General features: G+C 40.7%; 1 protein-coding gene across 1 annotated transcript; it reads right to left on the bottom strand.

Annotated features, from left to right (window-relative positions):
- Positions 1–5,694: 5,694 nt before the first annotated feature.
- si:dkey-43k4.5 (potassium voltage-gated channel subfamily S member 1) lies at positions 5,695–9,876 on the bottom strand. The gene is made up of 2 exons (XM_051898073.1): positions 9,775–9,876; positions 5,695–6,897 (listed from the first exon to the last, which is right to left on the bottom strand). Exons 1-2 carry the CDS (start codon positions 9,874–9,876, stop codon positions 6,412–6,414), a joined length of 588 nt encoding a protein of 195 aa, XP_051754033.1. The 3' UTR covers positions 5,695–6,411.
- Between the last annotated feature and the right edge of the window lie 10,099 nt (positions 9,877–19,975).

The following is a 19,975-nucleotide window of genomic DNA, read 5'->3' as shown; positions in this document are numbered from 1 at the left end:
ATGGTGGGTAAAGCAAAAGCTGTAGGAGAAATGGGAGGAGAACAAGATGTAGGGAGAGAAATAGGTGTTGATGTAATAAGGGGAGAGGGTAGGAAAAGAACAAGAGTGATTACCATTGAAAGAATTAAGGCAAGAGTATGACAGAATGGTGTAAGAAGGGAGCAGAGAAAAGGGGAACAGTAAAAAGGAGGAAGAGGAGGGGTTTCCAATCCTGCTCCTGGAGGGCCACCTTTCAGCAGAGTTTAGCCCTGATCCTAATTAAACCCACCTGAACCAGCTAATCAAGGTCTTCAGGATAGTGATCTTAAAGACCATGATTAGCTTGTTCAGTTGTTTCCAGGCATGTGTGTTGGAGCTAAACTTTACAGGAAGATGGAGGAGGATTGGACACCCCTGAGGTAGAGGAAACAGAAGAGTCTGATTGATGAGTCACTGAGATGAGTCACTCTGATTTGTTATGAATCAGCATCTCTTCGTGGTAGAGAGACAATGGCCTCAATCTCAAAAAAAAAAAAAAAAAAGGAGGATTGTTAATGGCCAGTGTCACTGTTCATAGGGACCTCGGGTCATTTTCTATGCCATGTTGTTTTAGGGCCATACAGTACAACAAGACTGCTATTTTTTAGAATAAACTTCTTTCTGAAGAGCAGGAACAGCTGAAGCAAAGTTTTTTTTGTGGTTTGGGTCAATGTCTAATTCCACAATTCAGTGGTATGAATGTTCTAAGCATTCATACCACTCACGCACCTGCAATGCCAAGTTCATGGGTTTCATCCCAATACAAGAATGCTAGCATTGGTGGTGTCATGGGTTTGATTAGCTGGAAATTCAAAAACTGATACCATGTAGGTCCGTTTTTTAAAAATGTTAAATAATGAAATCATCTACATTTTTTTTATAGAGTACTTTCCATGATATTCTATATTTCTGAATCCAGTTGTTGAGTTCATCTGCTTCTGGAGATGGAAAAGATTCTTCCACAACCCCTATGATAAAGTACCTCTTCTACAAGCAACAAGCAATGGATTATTGAGGCATATACTTTCCAGGCATCAATTCAGCATTCACACCATTGTTTCCTCGGATGCAAAGTTGAAATTATATTTTAATGAATAAAACAGAGAAATTGTTTGGCTAAATTAATATCAATTAATAATACCAATTGACTGTGTTTGGCATAGCATTGTTTTGAGTGCACTGACCTTAGTTAGGAGAAATGTGTAAGAAGATGAGAAAAACTTTAATTGGGCAAAATAACTCCAAACCAATGAACAGCTACAGTTAACAGAATTGAGAGTTTGTATTGAAGCTATAGATGGGGGACAAATTTCAAGGAATAACCAAACTAAACTGACTTAGTAAGGTGTTGGGTCACCATGTGTTGCCAGAACTGCTTCCTTGAAGAGCAAAAGATATTGCTTTTTTTGGTCTTTTGATGATGGTGGTGGAAAGTGCTGTCTAAGATGTCAGTCCTAAATCTCCCACTGTCCACTGCCCTGAAGAGTTTAGCTTTAACCTTAATCAAAGACAATTGAGCAAGCTAATCAAGGCCTTTAGAGTTACTAGAAGATTACAGATAGATGTGTTTGATCAAGGTTTGAGCTAAACTCTGCAGGTCAGTGGCCTTCCTGGGCCAGATTTGAAGAACCCTGTCATAGGATAAAGGTGATTACTCAGAACAACTTTGGATGTTTCTCAGTCAGAAGGCTGCCTCCAAGTCAAGGGGTGGTCATACTACACATTTCATTCCACTTACTTCAGTTTATACACACGTGAATGTGGAAGAAAGAAGACGCAAGCTCAAGCGAATTTGGCTGAGTTCCAAAGTTCATGTTTGCTGAACTCTGCCTTGTGAATTGTTTAGTGTAGCCTCCTCTATCAACAGTGATGCAGCTGGAGAAGATATCAGAATTAGTGACACACATCCAAACTTTAGTTGAGGTTAGTGAGAATGCAAAGATATTAGACAAGGCTTTTGATATGACTAGCTTAGCAAGCCCCATACACAGTTCCGGTTGCAGAGCCCCTGCATGAGGGTGTTTGGGTGACTGTGAGGCAGCATAGTTGCAAGACAAAGCACCACTCTCCTGTTCCTGTTAGATTTACAAACAGGTTCTACGCACTCAGTGACACACCCACTGAGAAACCTGATAAGATACTGTATATAGCAGACTTATATCATTGAATGGCTGGATGTTGAAGTGGTGCTCACAGAATAATATAGGATTTGTAGACAATTAGATGAGTTCCTGTGGTAGACCTAACCTGTTAAAAGAGATTGTCTCCATCTCTCCTGGGGTTGTACTGCTTTTCTTTCAAGCATTTGATAAAGCTCAGCTTACTGAACATCAGATCCTTTCCTACAAGAGCATTAATCGTGAAATATATGTTATAGATCACAGCCTAGACGTGCTCTATTTGACAGAAACCTATAAAACCAGATGAATTGTCTTGGTTACTATTGTAACCTCCGTTCTCAGATGAAGATGATGTTGTTTCGAAGTACTGACACTAGGGGTCGCACTTGGGAGCCCCAAACACCTCTGATACTGCAGAAAAGGCCAAAAAGATTTGGAGAATAGAATTTGCATGCCAGCCTGGGAAGACATAGGTTTACCATCAGGGAAACTGTTTCGTGGACAATACATCATATGGGATTGCCATCAGGAATCACTACATATGGCGTACCTAGCCTCAGTATATGGGCTGACCTGAAAGGGCATGCATCATGAGTACTGGGCCTGGCATTGAATTTCTCTGCCGAATTCCACCGACTCAAGGCACGTTTAGCTGACAGAGAATGCCTGCAGGTCCCCAACCTTCTTGATGGAAGTGAGCACGGTCTGGAGTGCTGTCTTCAACGAGAGGGCCCTTAACTCGACTTATTCAACAGCAAGACTACAGAGAGATCCCATGAGGGAATAAGGCATGGCCTAGGAGGATTTAAGCTCCTGGCGCCTCTGAGGAATCTGTTTTGCATCTCTGTGGGTCTTCCCCTTGGGAAGCACACCAGTTAGTGAACAGACTCTACTTCAAAGCATAGGCCCACCTCATGGAGGGGGCTCTAGCCAGAGTGATAGTGTCTCACGGCCATGTGCGGGCTGCAGGCTGTGTGACCCAGGGAGAGTGGAAGCTGCTGTTTCTTTGGAAACTATAGGTACCGTTGCCCCTTGGGACAGTGGCAAACAAAACAAAAAGGGGAACCAAAGATTCTCTGCCAGGCCCTCCACCGGGAAAAGGAGCGGTGAGACCACAGTCGGACACTGTCGGTGACAAGCAGAGGACGAACGTGAACTTGGTGGCCTAGTGGCATCACGCCAAGGCAGGATGTGTTTAATCGCCTCAATCAACTTCTTTACTGATGAGAACTGCTGGGAAAAGTCCTTGACAGTGTTGCCGAAGAGGCCACCTCGTGAGATGGGATCATCAAGAAAGCGAAACAAAGCAAACTTTGTCGACATCCTGCATTTGAGCAAGTTTCAGCCAGAGATAATGTTCCTGGACCACCATGGTGGACATTTCCAAGCCAAGAGCCCGTGCCATGACCTTGGTCACCCGTAGGGTAAAATTGGTCACCAAACGCAGTTCCTGCATCAATCCCAGCTCAGAACTACCCTCGTGCAAATCTTTTGGTACCTTGGCCTGCAGGATGGCCATGGCATGCAGGGCAGAGGCAGCCTGCACAGCAGCACTGTAAGCCTTCGCCATTAGAGACGAAGTAGACTTACATGCCCTGGAATGTCTGGGATAATTCCAACAGGAGGCTGCATTTTGTGGGCATAAATATACCACAATCACACTCTCCACCTGTGGAACCTCTGTGTAACCCCTGGCTGCCCCATCGTCTAGGGTAGTGAGGGTGGAAGAGCTTGCAAAGTGGGACCTGGCAGTAAAAAGTGCCTTCCATGACTTCTTTAGCTCTTCATGCACTTCCGGGAAGAAATGCACTGGGGCTGAGCGCGGCTATGAGTTGCACTCCGAGCCTAGATACCAATTATCCAACCGCAAACACTCAGGACAGGGTGGAGGATTCCATTCCATTCTAATGTCCTCAGCATCGGAAGGCATAAGCCCACCCTCCAATGCTGCAATCAATAGTTCATCCTCATCTGGAGCCCTGAATGAGAAATTAGGCTCGCCAAAGGACGAACCATCAAACTCATCCATGAGCTCGACTGGGAGAGACGAGCATGCTGAGGAATGGAAGGTCCGTGGGGACACACCTGGCAGAAATGCTTACTCTCAGATCGCCCTCTGTGCTCACCAGCCTTTTGTGCTTTCTCTGCCTTTTGAAAAGTATGAGAGTCGTGACCAGAACGTTCCCATAGCCCTGCTCTCGCAATGAGAGCATGAACCATCCACAAAAACTGCAGCACCGATTGTGGCATCTGATGGAGACAGTTGTCAACAGCGTACAGAAATACACAGGCAAAAAAAAAAAAAAAGCTTTAAAAAGATGTTTTCTTCCGTATTTGCTCTTTTAAAGAAAATTTCTCTCTTATGGAAGAATACTTGGCTTGGAAGAATACAAAACTACAGGTATTTCACATTCTGTGAAAGAATAGTGTTTCTACAGAAAGGCTTTAAAATGTTTTGATCTGCTTACTTTTCCACTCTTAGAAGAAAAATAACACAACCCAAGGTTAATCATTTGATATAGTACAGAGGCTAAATTGACAAGAAATAAAGCATTTATTTATATTTATCAAGTTTCATACATTTCCCAACAGCACAGCAGTGATGATTTTTTATTGCTATTCAAGTTCAGAATGGAGTGCCGCAAGGTTCAGTACTAGGTCCGTTACTATATAAACTGGATGACTAGTAGCTTTCTAATGATGTTTTCAGAAAAAAACAGAGGTTTAAATTATTGGACCAAAAACCTCCACATGCAATAATCTAGAATACTGTCTCTTGATAGATGATCAAGTCTTCATCATCATTCAAAAACCAGGGTGTGCAATTTGAAATTAATCTGTCATGACCTCAAGGATAGATTATTTTATTGCATTTCTGGGTGGATGACATGCAGGCAAACTTCAGCTGGTCCAAAATGCAGCAGCTAGAGTTCTTACTAGAACCAAGATGTACTTGGGCATTGGCTGTATTATATACATTTTAAAATCTTGCTGAAAAAATTACTTATAAAGCCCTAAATGGTTTAGCTCCTCAGTACTTAAGCAATATCCTATCACATTTCAGTCCTTCACTTTTATTGCTCAAAATTCTGTCTAGTTGATGATACCTAGAATATTAAAAATTAACCGCAGGTTCGATCCTTTTCGTATTAAGTGCCTAAAGGAATAGACAAGCCCTCGGCACAGATCCCTATGGCCAGCTATTAATGTATCATGCCAGGAACACCTAGGACCACAACACAGTCTTTAACAACCAGAAAGATCATTGTGCATGGTCATGGATATGTCATTTGCTTACTGTAAACACTGTAATAATACCTCAGACGTTTTTTATTCAGTCTATTGCATTAATAAAAAAGTCATAATTTCATTTGTCTGTTTACTAGCACAAAGATTAAAATTGTTAAACTGGAAACAGAAAGCTGCCCCCACATATATAAATCTGATGAGGGATATAATGAAACATTTGGAGCTAGAGAAATCAGATTCTCCTTAAAAAAATAAAGAGGAAAAATTTTCTGAGATATAGCAACCTTTTATAAATGACTTTGGTGATATTGGTTCTACAGGAAGTGGTTGAATTGATCTATTGAGATAAATGGTTAATTGAGCTAAGAAGAGAATTCATACTTGAGGTGTTTATTGGACTAATGCCCCCCACTTTTGTTTTATACATATAGTCTACTGTTGTTTTCTCCGTGTATTTTCTTTTTTGTGTTTTTTTTTACTGTTGTGTAACTATTTGCTGGATAGTTATATGTGAGATGTGAGTGAATGTGTGTTGGTTTATGTGTGATGTATGGTTTTGATATGTTAAAGGAAAAATCTAATAAATAAAGTATTTAAAAAATAAAAAAAAAAGTCAGATAATATAAAGATTTTTAGCATAAAATATTTTACCCAAATTCAATTTAATAGCATTTTCATGCTGTGAATGCGGCGGCAGAAACCTTTATGGCACAGCCATGCAGACTTACTAGTCTGTCTCATTCTAGCCTAAAAGCCTCAGAAGGACTGCATGGTCTAGGAAGGATGCAACCTCACTAAGATGCAGCATTCTGACTGAGAAAAACCCTTTGTATTGATTTGCTGTGACCCTTCCCTCAAAGATCATGTCATCAAAATGCCCCCCACAGCATAACAGAGCCAACGGATCCCCCAGATTTTCCTTTAATTTGTCACCCATCTGTATTTTAAGTCAGAATATGATGTTTAATATTGGTATAATATCTTTGACTTAAACACTAATTACTTCTCTTGCATAGTGGACACATCAGACTGTATATGTCAGTGGATGGTCTTCGTAGCAATAGTTGACAACTCCTCTCTCATAAGTCACATCTTCATCCTTTTCTCCATCCTCCAAACAGTGGTTATGCCCATGTATTTCAGTGTCTCCACTGTTTCTCTGTTGTCTCATTATAAGCGTCTTGTTGTTGTTGTTTCTCACTGATGCCTCAAGAGCTTTTTGTTTGCGGTAAAAATGTGAAAACTTGTTGAAAATGATGGTGATGGGTAGTGCCACAACTAATGTGCCGCCCAGAATGCAGCCAGATGCTGCCAGCTTTCCTGCCACTGTCACTGGCACCACATCTCCATATCCCACTGTTGTCATACTAACTGTCCCCCACCACCAGCAGGCTGGGATTGTGTCCAAACCAACATCTTCCTCATATTCTGCAGTGTAAGCCATTCCGGAGAACACTGATACACCCACTGCCAGGTACAGTAATAAGATTCCAACCTCTCTGTAGCTGTGCTACACAAAGAAACAAAGACATGATTTTTTTTTTTTTTTTTTTTTTTTTTTCATTTTTGAAAAGATTGGATGGAATTGAAAATTACAAGACAAGGTAGTAAAAATATATGCAATTTATGGAATTTTAGGGGCTGGCATCATGGATTAATTTGGTTAAATAAAGCATAATCAAAACATTTACAGTCAGTACTACTAAATATGTCAGTTGTTTTCAATCCTGATCCAGGGGACCCACAGCACTGCACATTTTTTATGTCTCCCTTTATGTAACACACCAGATTCAGATTATCAGCTCATTAAGAGAGAGCTCCATAACTGAACTGATGCTGCATTCCAATTCACCTACACATACTATGCACTAAAAGTATTTACAATTTTTCTGAGTAAAAAGTACATAGCTTTGATTGTGTAGCATAAGAGTAGGCAAGTTTTGCGACATACTACCATGTAAGAAAGTTTTGTCTTAACCTTTTTGTCACATAACGTCACAAGCATCATGTCACTATAAACTGGCTGCCATGTTTATAGTTCTATTTTATTTGTGTTTGTAGTTGTGAACCAAACTATTATTAATCCTCCTTTAAAGTGTTAGGTGTGGCAGACAATATTAGCTGTTAAAGTGTGCATGGATCTAAACTTTGAAAATCCACCCAAAACAGTAGACCATCTGTGTACGTTTGGATACATATTTCAACATACTATAATTTTGGACACACTAATTCTAATCTTGGATACAATTTATGGTGGATCGCATGCAAACTGGGAACCATGATGAGTTTTTCAGATAAGCGTGACATACAAAATGTGGAGTGGTGCGGGTCTTCCTCCAGGTCCAGGATTAAACACCACAACAACAGAGGTCTTCAACCCTACTTCTGGGGACTTGCTGTCCTGCAACGTTTATTTACAACCTGCTTCAGCACACATAACTGTATATTTTCAATCGATCCTGAAAAGCTTCTGGTGTGTTTGATTAGGGTTAGAGCTAACCTCTGCAGGACAGTGGGTCCCCAGGAGCAGGGTTGAAGACCTCTGCACAACAATATGCAGCTTGCAAATGCACTTTCACAATGGCAGTGTAATCTCACCCGTAGAGTAGCACCTAGTGACCTTAACCCTGTTGAATGCCTAGCCAGCTTTAGCACCCTGAAGATCCTCATCAGCCGCAACACCTGGACTAGTTTTCCCAAGTTGCCCAGCTCTGACTCGCTCCCAATGACCATATCAAAAAAGATTGTTATGTAAATTGGCATCACTGAGATGATATCAATCACGTTTAGTGGTAGCAGGAAGAATTTACGATGGTTTGGAGCAAGAAGCATGCGTGTTACTACCTCGAAGGTAAACCAGCAAATGCAGAACACTTCTAATACATGCATAGTTGGGTCTTCAGCTGGATTACCATTTTCATCAAATCTCTGGTATTCTGGAATGCTATTGATACACATGGTGGCAATTGATATTAGCACTACACAAATGGAAAGCAAGCTGAAAATTTTGCTAGGGATTGAATAACCTGGATTTTCCAATGTTAGCCACAGACACTTCCGAATGTTTCCAAAACGTATTTCATGGAAGTGCTCAATATCTTTGTTCAGATCAGAAATCTCATCAACTGATGTATCCACACTGCTAACATCACTCTCTTCGTCCCAGGATTTATGATGTCTTTCCAGTTTACGATCAAGGTAACGGTAACTACAGCAGCTGTCCAGAAAAAAATCACTGATGCCCCAGTACTCTATTTCCTGGGAGAAAGAGAAAATGCACAGCTCTTCCATAATATGTAGCTTGCCAGTCTGATAGAAGTGCAGGACATAAGGGAAGAGACCAGGGTTACGGTCAAAGTAAAACTCTTTCTGTTGAACATCAAAGTCATCACAGAGCTGTAGAATATCATCCTCTGAATCACAGGACAAGAGTTGGCCAAGACGTGTGTCCGGAAACTTCCTCAGAATGCTTGAACATAGAGTGTGCCTCAACCCACCTACATTGATGTGTAAAAGGTGGTCCTTAGAATCCAAAATCCACCAAGCATGTCTTTCCTTCACCATGGTCTATCTTCAACGCTGTAATGAAAAAAGGACAACATCTGTTTTAGTATGGCTGGAAAAAAATAACAGGTTCATTTCGGTGATTCATCTTACATGTTAAAAATAATTAATGTAATTAATGTGTCATCCATTTTTTTCACTTTTCTGAGGCTATTATTATAATTGTTTTACACAATTTATTTGTTTTATAAATTGTTATTATAATTGTATACAATTCCTGTGTTCTCATGTTATTTGCGTGCCATTTGACAAAGCAAATCCTGTGATGTATGATGCAGTTCTCAGCTTATTCTGTGAATAACAATTCTTAAAGTTCAGTTTATGTAACTCTGTATAATTTATTTTTCATCAAAATATATTTTGAAATGTTTTTTTTTTGTGTTTTTAATTTTCTTTTTTAAAGTTATGTTTGTCAGTTTGTTATTACATATTGTCAGTGGTGTGTATGAAGTATACAAATCATGTACGTGAACAGTAAAAGAACAAATACCCTGAAATATTTAAGTAAAAGTTTTTTTTTTTTTTTATTGAGTAAAAGTATACTTTTTAATGTAGGCTACTTAAATATCAAAAGTAAAAGTAATGATGGAACATTATTGTATGTATGTATGTCATGATCCCAGTCTGTGTTCCTCTGTCTTATTTTTGTGTTTATGGACTCTTGTTTTGAAGTGTGTTCTGTTCCTCATCGTTTCTGTGTTTAATTCCTTGTTCAGTGCTCTATGCCACCCTGTTTGTTGCCATAGTTACCCTCATTATTTGTCATAGTGATTCATTAGCTCCTCCCTCTCTTTGTTAGCCTTGTTATCTTGTGTATTTATACCCGTATGTTTTCCTTGTTCAGTGTCAGTCGATGTTTCTCTGTAGATGCTCTTGTTTTTGTTTTCCTGGTGTGCTTTAGATCTGTGTCTCCTAGTTTACCCATGTTTGTTTTACATATTTTTAATAAAGCTAATCTGCATGTGGATCCACCTCATCCTGCTTTTGTTCAACCCAGCATTACAGATCAACTGACCAACACATGAATCCAGCAGAGGAGATCTTGTTTCTTCGTCACGGGACCAAAACCATTGAGGACTACACTGGTCAATTCTGTGTTCTTTTTAACTGTCTAAAAAGGAAGGATTCAGTTTTTAGGGACATCTATTGTTATGGCTTGAATGAGCCCTTAAGATCACGCATGCCTAGAGGACGAAATTAACTGACTTCAGAACAATACATGGACTGCGCTCTACTGTTAAGTGGTTCCCCCTTCACTGTGGACCCTTACCCTAAACAGTTCTTTGGGTCGGCATTGTGCCTCGAGCTCCCTTGGCCATGAAGCACAATCCACCATGGATTCCAGCATCTGGTGATCGCAAGTCTCATACTTGCAGCACTTACAAGTTCGAGGGTCTCAACTCATTCTAGTCCAGTGGTTCCAAGTCCAGAGCCTCATCCCGTCATGGACGCTGCACCAGAGCCTGTTCACAACATGGCCGCCGCACCAGAGCATGTTCACAACATGGCTGCCACACCAGAGTCTTCAGTCAACATGGCCGCCACGCCAGAGCCTTCAGCCAACATAGCCACCACGCCAGAATCTGTTTGCAACATGGCCGCTGACGTCGGTGTGAGCAGCTGGCATCTCTGCGGTGGTATCAAGTCTGGGGGTCTCAGAGGTGGTCCCACTGTCGATTGCACTCTGTTACAGCGATGGCCATTTTGTATGTTTGGGCCACAATGATCTACTGCCCATGAGTCCACTCCAGAACCCGCTCCAGCCCATAAGTCCACTCCAGAACCCGCTCCAGCCCACAAGTCTGCTCCAGAGCCCGCTTCTGCCCCAGAGCTCAGTCCTGTGTCAGTTCCAGCCCATGAACTTACTGTCTGCAACCACGGAGACATGACCACGGAGGTCGTCCCAGAGTTTTTTGCCTGCCCTGACATGACCACGAAGGTCACCCCTGAACTTCCTGTTTGCCTGGACATTACCACGAAGGTCACCCCTGAACTTCCTGTTTGCCTGGACATTACCACGAAGGTCACCCCTCAACTTCCTGTTTGCCTGAAACATGACTATGGAGGTCGCTCTTGAACTCCCTGCCAGACTCCCTGTTATAGCCAAGGAGGCAGATTTTGAACTAGTGTTGTCAAAAATATTGATATTTCAATAAGTATCGATACTGAAATATCTGAAACGATTCCAATACTCCTTTGTGCAGTATCGATACACCGATACCACACGCTTTCTTGCTCTCCTCTCCAACAGCGAGTTGACACACACCCGCCTCGACTCATTCAGTTGGTTTATTCACTCCGGTTAAATAGTGTTGGTGTGGCCAGGTCTGAATTTCGGAGTGGTATTGCACATAATTCTACTCATTCCTGCAGATTTTGCGCTCACATCCAAAGCACACACACATAATAAAGCCGTTTCTGACATACAAGTGCCAAAATGAGCTCTTTATCTCAGCAAATACATATGGTCAAATACACTCAAAAATAATGTCACAATGCCCATCTTGGTGAATATTAACGTAAATACAGTTGTAAACAATTCAGGAAGAATATGTGACAGTAACAGTATTTTGAATTCGTGAGTGCGTCAGGTGTTCAAGGGACAGAAGCCAAATAAACTTGCCGCTCTCTATGTTGTTAATGTTAATCAAACAACAAAAGACAAAGAGAAAATCTCTGCTCTTGACTGATTAACATGTGCAACTTTAATTGATTAATCTGTATTTCATTTTACAATGAATATTATCCAATGTTATTTTAAATCCCAGGGGAAAAAGACATAGTATTAAATGTAATAAAAATGTACTTGAAATGCAAGTAGTATTGTTATGAAGGGAATGAGCCAGTTGGGGGCGATACTGTTTCTTTAAATACCCTGCCACCTAATGTCCTCTTTGAGCCCATGGTGGAAGCAATTTGGAGTAGAGTTAAGGCCTAGGAGAATGGTCTTGACTGGCTTGTCTGTTATGTGGACTGTGCGTGTGCATCAAATGTAAGTTGACACTGTATTTTCTTGAGGTATATATATTGTTGTATGTGTAAGACTATTGACTATTAGTACCGATTGCTTGAGAATTTTAATCTCTATATCTATGTTTGTATACATATGTTGTATGTTGCTTGCATTTGATCATTTTATGTGGTTTAGAAATTTTGAAACCTTTTGTAATCTATGACTGTTGCAAGTGGAACAAACCACACTTTGTTCCACTTGCTGAGCCTTCAATAAAGAACTTTGTGCATTTTAACCGATGTTCCACAGTGATTACATTTTCAACCAGCTTTCATGAAACTTTATTACAAATTGTCCTTTGAGCCAGAGCTGGATAATTGCTGTGGTTCAAGATGGCTCAAGCATCAAGGGGTAGTGATCACCAATTAGTTGATGTTCGTCCAAAGTGGCCTATGAGAGCGTGTTTGCAGACTTGAACTGCAGAGGTTACCAGTTCCATCTACGTAAAGTTATCAAGATCCAGATTCTGATCATTTAAACTTACCTGACATGGCACCAACTTATCAATTTGCAAGACAAAATAGAATGGCTCCACCAGTGCCTCCACACCAATACTACAGTCTGAATGATCCCCAAGCTGGTGCCCAAAAGTTGACATATCGGGGACCTAAGCCATCCATCCCTGATTTTACATGTGATGATCCAAGAGAGTTTGCTAGACTCAGGATTTCTTTGGAAAATATCCTTCCACAGAGATGCCACAGAGCAGTTCAAGTATCAAATTTTACTGGATAATTTGAAGTTCAAAGAAGCTCTGTTGATAGCTGATTCTTATTGTAATTCTTGACGCCCTCATTCAGATACAGTGGCCTCACTTATCCAAAATTATGGTCAGCCTCATCAGCTTGCTCTATGCCGAATTGCTGAACTAATAGATGGACCAGTCATCCGGAATGATGATTCTCCTGGATTACACAAATTTGCATTGAGAGTGCACGCATTGGTCGGGATGTTGGAGCAACTGGGTGATAAAGGCCATGTTGAATTTTATTGTGGGTCACATGTAGCTAGGTTGGCAAACAAGCTACCATATGACTTTCGAGCCAACTTCAGATGATATCTCTACCCCTTAAAGAGAGAAGTACCATTCCTTTCTAGATTTTGCAGAATGGCTGGAATATGTATTACAGATACAAGAGGAAGTATATGATTGTTCAGAGGAGACAAGGAAGGGAGCTACCAAGCAAAGAGAACATCAGAATTAAAAAAATAAGTCAATGACCGTGCTTCTTGGTTCTGCATGTAACCCTCCTGAGCACAGATCAATGCCTCAACCAAAGGGGAAGTCTAAAACGTACTGCTCTTACTGTTGCAATAATATGCATTTTTTGGATCAGTGTGCTACCTTCATCAAGCTTACTACGGAGCAGAAGAGGGAATGGATAAAGTCCAATAACTGCTGTTGGAAGTGTGGATTTCGACATTAAGCTGCTCAATGTTGTTTAAGGATTACCTGTGACATCTCTAAAGGTGAACATATTCAAGAATTGCATGAAGTAAATGTCAAGCCCACAGAGAACTTGAGTGCAGCAATTTGTGGTCTGGTTAGTTCTGCTCCAACTGACATTCTTTATCTTGATCGGAGAGCTGGATGTTCTCAAGTATTGTTGAAAGTCAGTAAAGTGCTCTTACGTAATGGCAATCACACCCTTGAAACCTATGCTATATTGGATGACAGCTCAGAAAGAATGATTCTCTTTTAAGAAGCAGCAGAGAAGTTAACAGTTAGCATCATGCTGAGAACTGTAAGACAGGATTTGCGGGTGTTGCAGGGCTCTTCAGTAATGATCTGCCTGTCTTCTATTAACAAGCCAAACAAAGTTTACACAATCAGGAAAGCGTTCACTGCAACCCAGTTAAGTTTGGCAGAACATACCTACCTAGTAACTAGACTTCAGCGTCAGTACAAGCATCTGAGGAAATTGCCCTTGCCTCATTTAAACAATGTCAGACCACTTATACTGATTGGGTCAGATAGTCCACACTTGATAACTCCTGTCCAGCCAGTGAGACTAGGACCGCCTGAAGGGCCTGAAGCAGTCAAGACGAGACTTGGATGGACACTACAGGGTCCAGTCAAAGGTCTTCCACATACTGGTAATGCAACTTCCTGTTTATTCACTTCCAGTGTTTTTTCATCATCTGAAATATACCGTCAAGTAGAAAAATTGTGGCAACTGGATGTATTACCATACAGAAGTGAAAAACTGGTTACCAGATCCAAACAAGATCACGAGGCCATGGACCTCTTGCAAGCTAAAACAGTCAGAGTAGAAGTGGATGGAGTTCTGAGATATGCCACTCCTTTACTGCGTGTAAAGAACATGCCCACTCTGTCAGCACCCCCTGAAGCAGTTTTGGCTAACCTTCGTCACACCGAAAAGCGCCTTCTCAAAGATCCAGAATGTGCTGCTGCCTATAATGCAGAAATTGCCAAACTTGAACATGCAGGATATGCAAAGGTTGGAAGAGAGATGGAATGCTCCAAAGAATCCTGGTTTATACCACACCATATGGTAACACATAATGGAAAGAACAGAATTGTGTTTAATTGTTCATTTTCATATCAGGGGCACAATTTGAATGAGTTACTCATACCAGGGCCAAACCTAACTTCATCACTTTTGGGCATTCTACTGCGTTTCAGAGAGCATTCTTTCGCTATACAGTGGGGAAAATAATTATATGATCCCCTGCTGATTTTGTTAGTTTGCCTACTTATAAAGAAATGAAGGGTCTATAATTTTTATGCTAGGTTTATTTTAATGGATAGAGACAGATTATCAAACAAAAAATCCAGATAAAACACATTATATAAAGGCTATAAAATGATTTGCATTTTAGTGAGTGAAATAAGTATTTTACCCCAAGCAAAACATGACTTAGCACTTGGTGGAGAAACCCTTGTTGGCAAGCACAAAGGCAAGACGTTTCTTGTAGTTGGTCACCAGGTTTGCACACATCTCAGGAGGAATTTTGGTCCACTCCTCTTTACAGATCCTCTCTAAATCCTTAAGGTTTCTTGGCTGTCGCTTGGCAACTCGAAGTTTCAGCTCCCTCCACAGATTTTCTATAGGATTAAGGTCTGGAGACTGGCTAGGCCACTCCATGACCTTAATGTGCTTCTACTTGAGCCACTCCTTTGTTGCCTTGGCAGAATGTTTTGGGTCATTGTTATGCTGGAAGACCCATCCACGACCCATCTTCAGTGTTCTGGCTAAAGGAAGGAGGTTCTTGTCCAAGATTTTACAGTACATGGCCCCGTTCATTGGCCCCTAAATGCAGTGAAGTCGTCCTGTACCCTTAGCAGAGAAACAGCCCCAAAGCATAATGTTTCCACCTCCATGCTTGTTCTTGGGGTCATAGTCAGCATTTCTCTCCCTCCAAACACGGCGAGTTGAGTTGATGCCAAAGAGCTCAATTTTGTCTCATCTGACCACAGCACTTTCTCCCAAGCTTTCAACTGAATCATTTAGATCAGTGGCAAACTTCAGACGGGCCTGTACATGTGCCTTTTTGAGCAGAGGGACCTTGCGGGCACTGCAGGATTTCAATCCATTGCGGCGTAGTGTGTTACCAATGGTTTTGTTGGTGAATACGGTCCCAACTGCCTTGAGATCATTTACAAGCTCCTCCCGTGTAGTTCTGGGCTGATCCCTCACCTTTTTCATCATCATCTTTACCCCATGAGGCGAAATTTTGCATGGACTGAGGACGATTGATGGTTATTTTGTAATTCTTCCATTTTCGAAAAATCACACCAACAGTTGTCTCGTTCTCACCAAGCTTCTTGCTGATGGTCTTGTAGCCCATTCCAGCCTTGTGCAGGTCTACAATTTTGTCCCTGTCCTTTGACAGCTCTTTGGTCTTGCCTATGGTGGTGGAGAGGTTTGAATGGAAGATACAGATTCTTTGGACAGGTGTCTTTTATACACTTAACGAGCTGACATTAGGAGTAGTTTCTTAAAGTGATGGGACTAATCTTTGTTCAACTTGGGCACATAATCTGTAGGAGGCAGAATTCTTGCTGGTTGCTAGGGGATCAAATACTTATTTCACTTGATCAAATGCTAATCAATTTATAATCTTTTAAATAATGTATTTTTTCTGGATTTTTTGTTTGATATTCTGTCTCTATCCATTAAAATAAACCTATCATAAAAATTATAGACTCCTCGTTTCTTTGTAAGTGGGCAAACTTACAAAATCAGCAGGGGATCAAATAATTATTTTCCCCACTGTAAGTAAGCGATATTAAAGGGATGTTTCATCAGGTGAGGCTGTTCCCAGCAGATAAGCCAATCTTGAGATTCCTGTGGCGTGATCTCCTGAGGGAAACCCAACCCAATGTATATGAGTGGCAAGTACTTCCTTTTGGTACAACTTGCTCACCATGTTGTGCCATTTTATGCACTGCAAAAGCATGTCATTGAACAAAGTCAGTCAGAAGATGTATGCATAGCTGTACAGCAGCACTTCTATGTTGACAATTGGTTACAGAGTTTTCCTGCAATTGAGATGGCTTGGAGAAGTTGAGGAAAATGAGGAAGTTGCTTTCTGAAGGAAGCTTTGAGCTGAGACAGTGGGCTAGTAATGCTGCAGACATCATCCTGCGATTGCCCAAGGAAGTGCTATCTCAAAGTGGTGAACACTGGCTTAATCAGAGTGATATGTATCCTCAAGAACCAGCTTTAGGACTTCGCAGGCTGTGTCAGTCAGACACTTTGATGCACTTTTTTTGAAGTCTTGTATACCGAAATCCTCCCCCATCACCATGAGAAATATTTATCGAATGATTGCCAGTTTATATGACCCTCTTGGATACATCACTCCTTTCACTACCAGGGCTAAAATAATAGTGCAGCAATTGTGGAGCAAAACGCATGAATGGGATGACCTTTCACTTACTGGTGACCTCTTAGAGGCTTGGAAGAAATGGGAAAGGGGGCTCCAACACTTGAATAGAATAAGACTTCCTATGTTATGTGAGTACTGAAATGGATCATGCTGATTGTGTGCAAGAAATTCACATATTTTGTGACGCTTCAGAACGTGCCTACGGATGTGTGGGATACTTGCGGACAGAGGATCCACTGAAAAGGGTGGAAGTGGCCTTTCTAACAGCACGGTCATGTGTTGCACCGAAAAAGCAGCTGTCAATGCCAAGATTGGAATTATGTGCAGCACTTACAGGAGCCCAACTTGCTCACCTGTTAAAGAATGAACTCACTATCAAAATATCTAGGATCCATTTGTGGTCAGACTCTACAACAGTCCTAACTTGGATTCAGTCTGATTCACGTCATTTTAAGGTATTTGTTGGAACCCGAATTGCAGAAATTCAAGAACTGACTGACTCCCAAGATTGGCGTTATGTGGATTTATTGAATAATCCAGCAGATGATGTTACAAGAGGTCAGGTGCTACAGAAGCTTATGGAAGACAATAGGTGGTTCAAAGGTCCCCCCTTTCTATATTTGTGTCCAGAATACTGGCCAAGAAATCCTTCAGCTTTAGTGAATGAAGATACAGAGAAACTGTGCAAACCAATCATTTGCCTAAAACTAACTACAGTCTCAGGCTATTCAATTCCTGAACCCTCGCAAGTCAGCAGCTTCAAGGATTTAGTTCATGCTACTGTAAAATCTCTTAACGGGGCGGCCTCTACAGAGAATTAAAGTCCTCCAGCTGAGGAGTATCAGGAAGCAGAATTGATGATCTTAAGATCTGCACAGAGAGACAGTTTCCCTGATAAAATTCAAAGTTTTACCAGTGGGAAATCTCTGTCGTCATCAAGTCGTTTGGCAACATTAGCCCAGACTTCAATAAGGTAATGCAAGTAATTTGAGTGGGAGGATTGCGCCATTGCGATCAGTTGGAATCAGAAACCATTCACCCTATAGTTCTGGATCCAAAACATCTTGTTACCAAGCTTCTTATTCGACAGTATGACAGTGATTTGAAACATCTTGGTGCCGAACGTTTATTTGCAGAGTTGAGGAGGAAATACTGGATTCTCAGAGGTAGAGAGGCTGTGAGAAGGGAACAGCGTGGCTGTGCAGAGTGTCAAAAATAGAGAGCTCAACCAATATCTCCAAGAATGGCAGATTTACCTCCAGCACGTTTACGTTTACATCAACTACCCTTCTTCTCTACAGGAATGGATTGCTTTGGGCCATTCATTGTCAAATTGGGTCGAAGAAATGAGAAAAGATGGGGAAACTGTTCAAGTGTCTAACCACAAGAGCTGTACATATTGAAGTTCCAACCAGCCTTGATATTGATTTCTCCTTGATGTCCTTAAGACGTTTTATTTCCAGAAGAGAAAAACCTGCTGAATTGTTATCTGATCAAGAAACAAATTTTAAAGGGGGAGATTGAGAACTTGCCTTTAAAGCTATGCACCCAGGCCTGAAAAACCAGCTAGCTGAGTATCAGATCAAATTTTCCTTTAATCCACCTCATGCACCACATTTTGGAGGCTCTTGGGAGAGGGAGATTCGGTCCATTAAATCTGCCTTGAATGTTACTCTGAATTCACAAACAGTAACAGAAGAAGTTTTGACCACTGTCCTTGTGGAAATTGAGGGGATTTTAAATTCCAAACCTTTGGGATATGTGTCCACTGATGTGGATGACCCTGACCCTGACCCTGTCACCCCAAACCTCCTCCTTATGGGGCGGCGAGATCCTTCACTCCCACAAGCAATCTACTATGAGTGTGATTTACTCAGCCAACGATGATGGAGGACATGCCAAATACTTGCTGATAGGTTTTGGTCACAATTCATAAGGAATCATCTGCCAACTTTACAAACCAGGTCAAAATGGCAAACAGACACTGATGCACTTCAGTTAGAGACCGTGGTCTTAGTGGTGGACCCCCAGCTACCTAGAGCACTTTGGCCTGTAGGTCATATTATTAAGTTGATTCCTGGTAAAGATGGAAGAATACGCACAGCATAAGTAAGAGTGAAAGGCAGAACATATCTACGACTAGTTGGTCGTTTGATACACCTCCCTGCAGTCCCTGACAGTAATACTTAGTTTCATTTTACACTTCAAATAAAATATGCTAAACACAAGCATACTTTTAGTGAAGTTAGTGTATTTACAGAAAACATACTTATGTTACTCTTACTTAAAGTATATTTTATATGTACTTTAACAACATAGCAAAATGATTCAGCTTTTAGTGGGTTTAAATGTACTTTATAACCATGTGTAGGCCTACTGCAATATATTTTAAATATTTATATATTTTTAATTTAAATATTTTCAAAAGAAAAATATTTTGAAAAACATTTTTAACATTTACAATGCACCAACTTAATGTATTTTAAACATTTGTCAACTATTATTAAGCATTGCCATAAGCATACTTAAAATTAATATGTTATTCAGTTTTACTTGGTTGTACTTGTGAAAGGTTATGCTACTTAAAAGGCTGTTGTCCATTACATGATATGTTAATTTAATAGACTACTACTAGAATACCCACAAGGACTTCAACATCATATTATCTGAAATGCATCATAAATCAGTTTTCCAAAGATGCTTAAAAAAATCCCTATATATTTACTTATGTTTAAATTCAAACAACAAGTGTAACACACGTGACGAAACCTGATTGGTTCCAATGCCGTTGAACTGCTCTGATTGGTTCTTATGATGATGAACTCACAGTCGCAGGCAGCCTCGCACCAGATACGCTGTGTGTGCCTTGAATGTTAATAGAAGACTAAATTTAAACTGTTAAATTATATAGACTAGAGTGATCATGTCACTTTAGAGCACTTGGAAGAGACCACGCGATTCATATGGATTACTTTTTTTTTTCTCTCTCTCGATGAACTTTTTGAAACGTGAACAGTTTTGGTGAATATTCTTTCATCGGAGGGATATAAATCTCTGAGATTTCATTAAAATATCTGTTTTCTTTTCTGTGGCTTTTGGAACCCCATTATTTTGTGACTCCAGGTAAGACTCTTGTATTTAATTAACTTTACTT

The sequence above is a fragment of the Ctenopharyngodon idella genome, chromosome 6, assembly GCF_019924925.1.
Source record: "Ctenopharyngodon idella isolate HZGC_01 chromosome 6, HZGC01, whole genome shotgun sequence".
NCBI lineage: Eukaryota > Metazoa > Chordata > Actinopteri > Cypriniformes > Xenocyprididae > Ctenopharyngodon > Ctenopharyngodon idella.
This window is presented reverse-complemented; position numbering and strand designations above follow the sequence as displayed.

Excerpts from the sequence above, each read along its gene's own strand:
- si:dkey-43k4.5 (XM_051898073.1), bottom strand. The coding sequence starts at position 9,876 with ATGGGTAAACTAGGAGACACAGATCTAAAGCACACCAGGAAAACAAAA. Across the intron at positions 6,898-9,774 it reads TGAACAAGGAAAACATACGG|CACAGCTACAGAGAGGTTGG; the intron begins GTATAAATACAC and ends TTCTTTGTGTAG.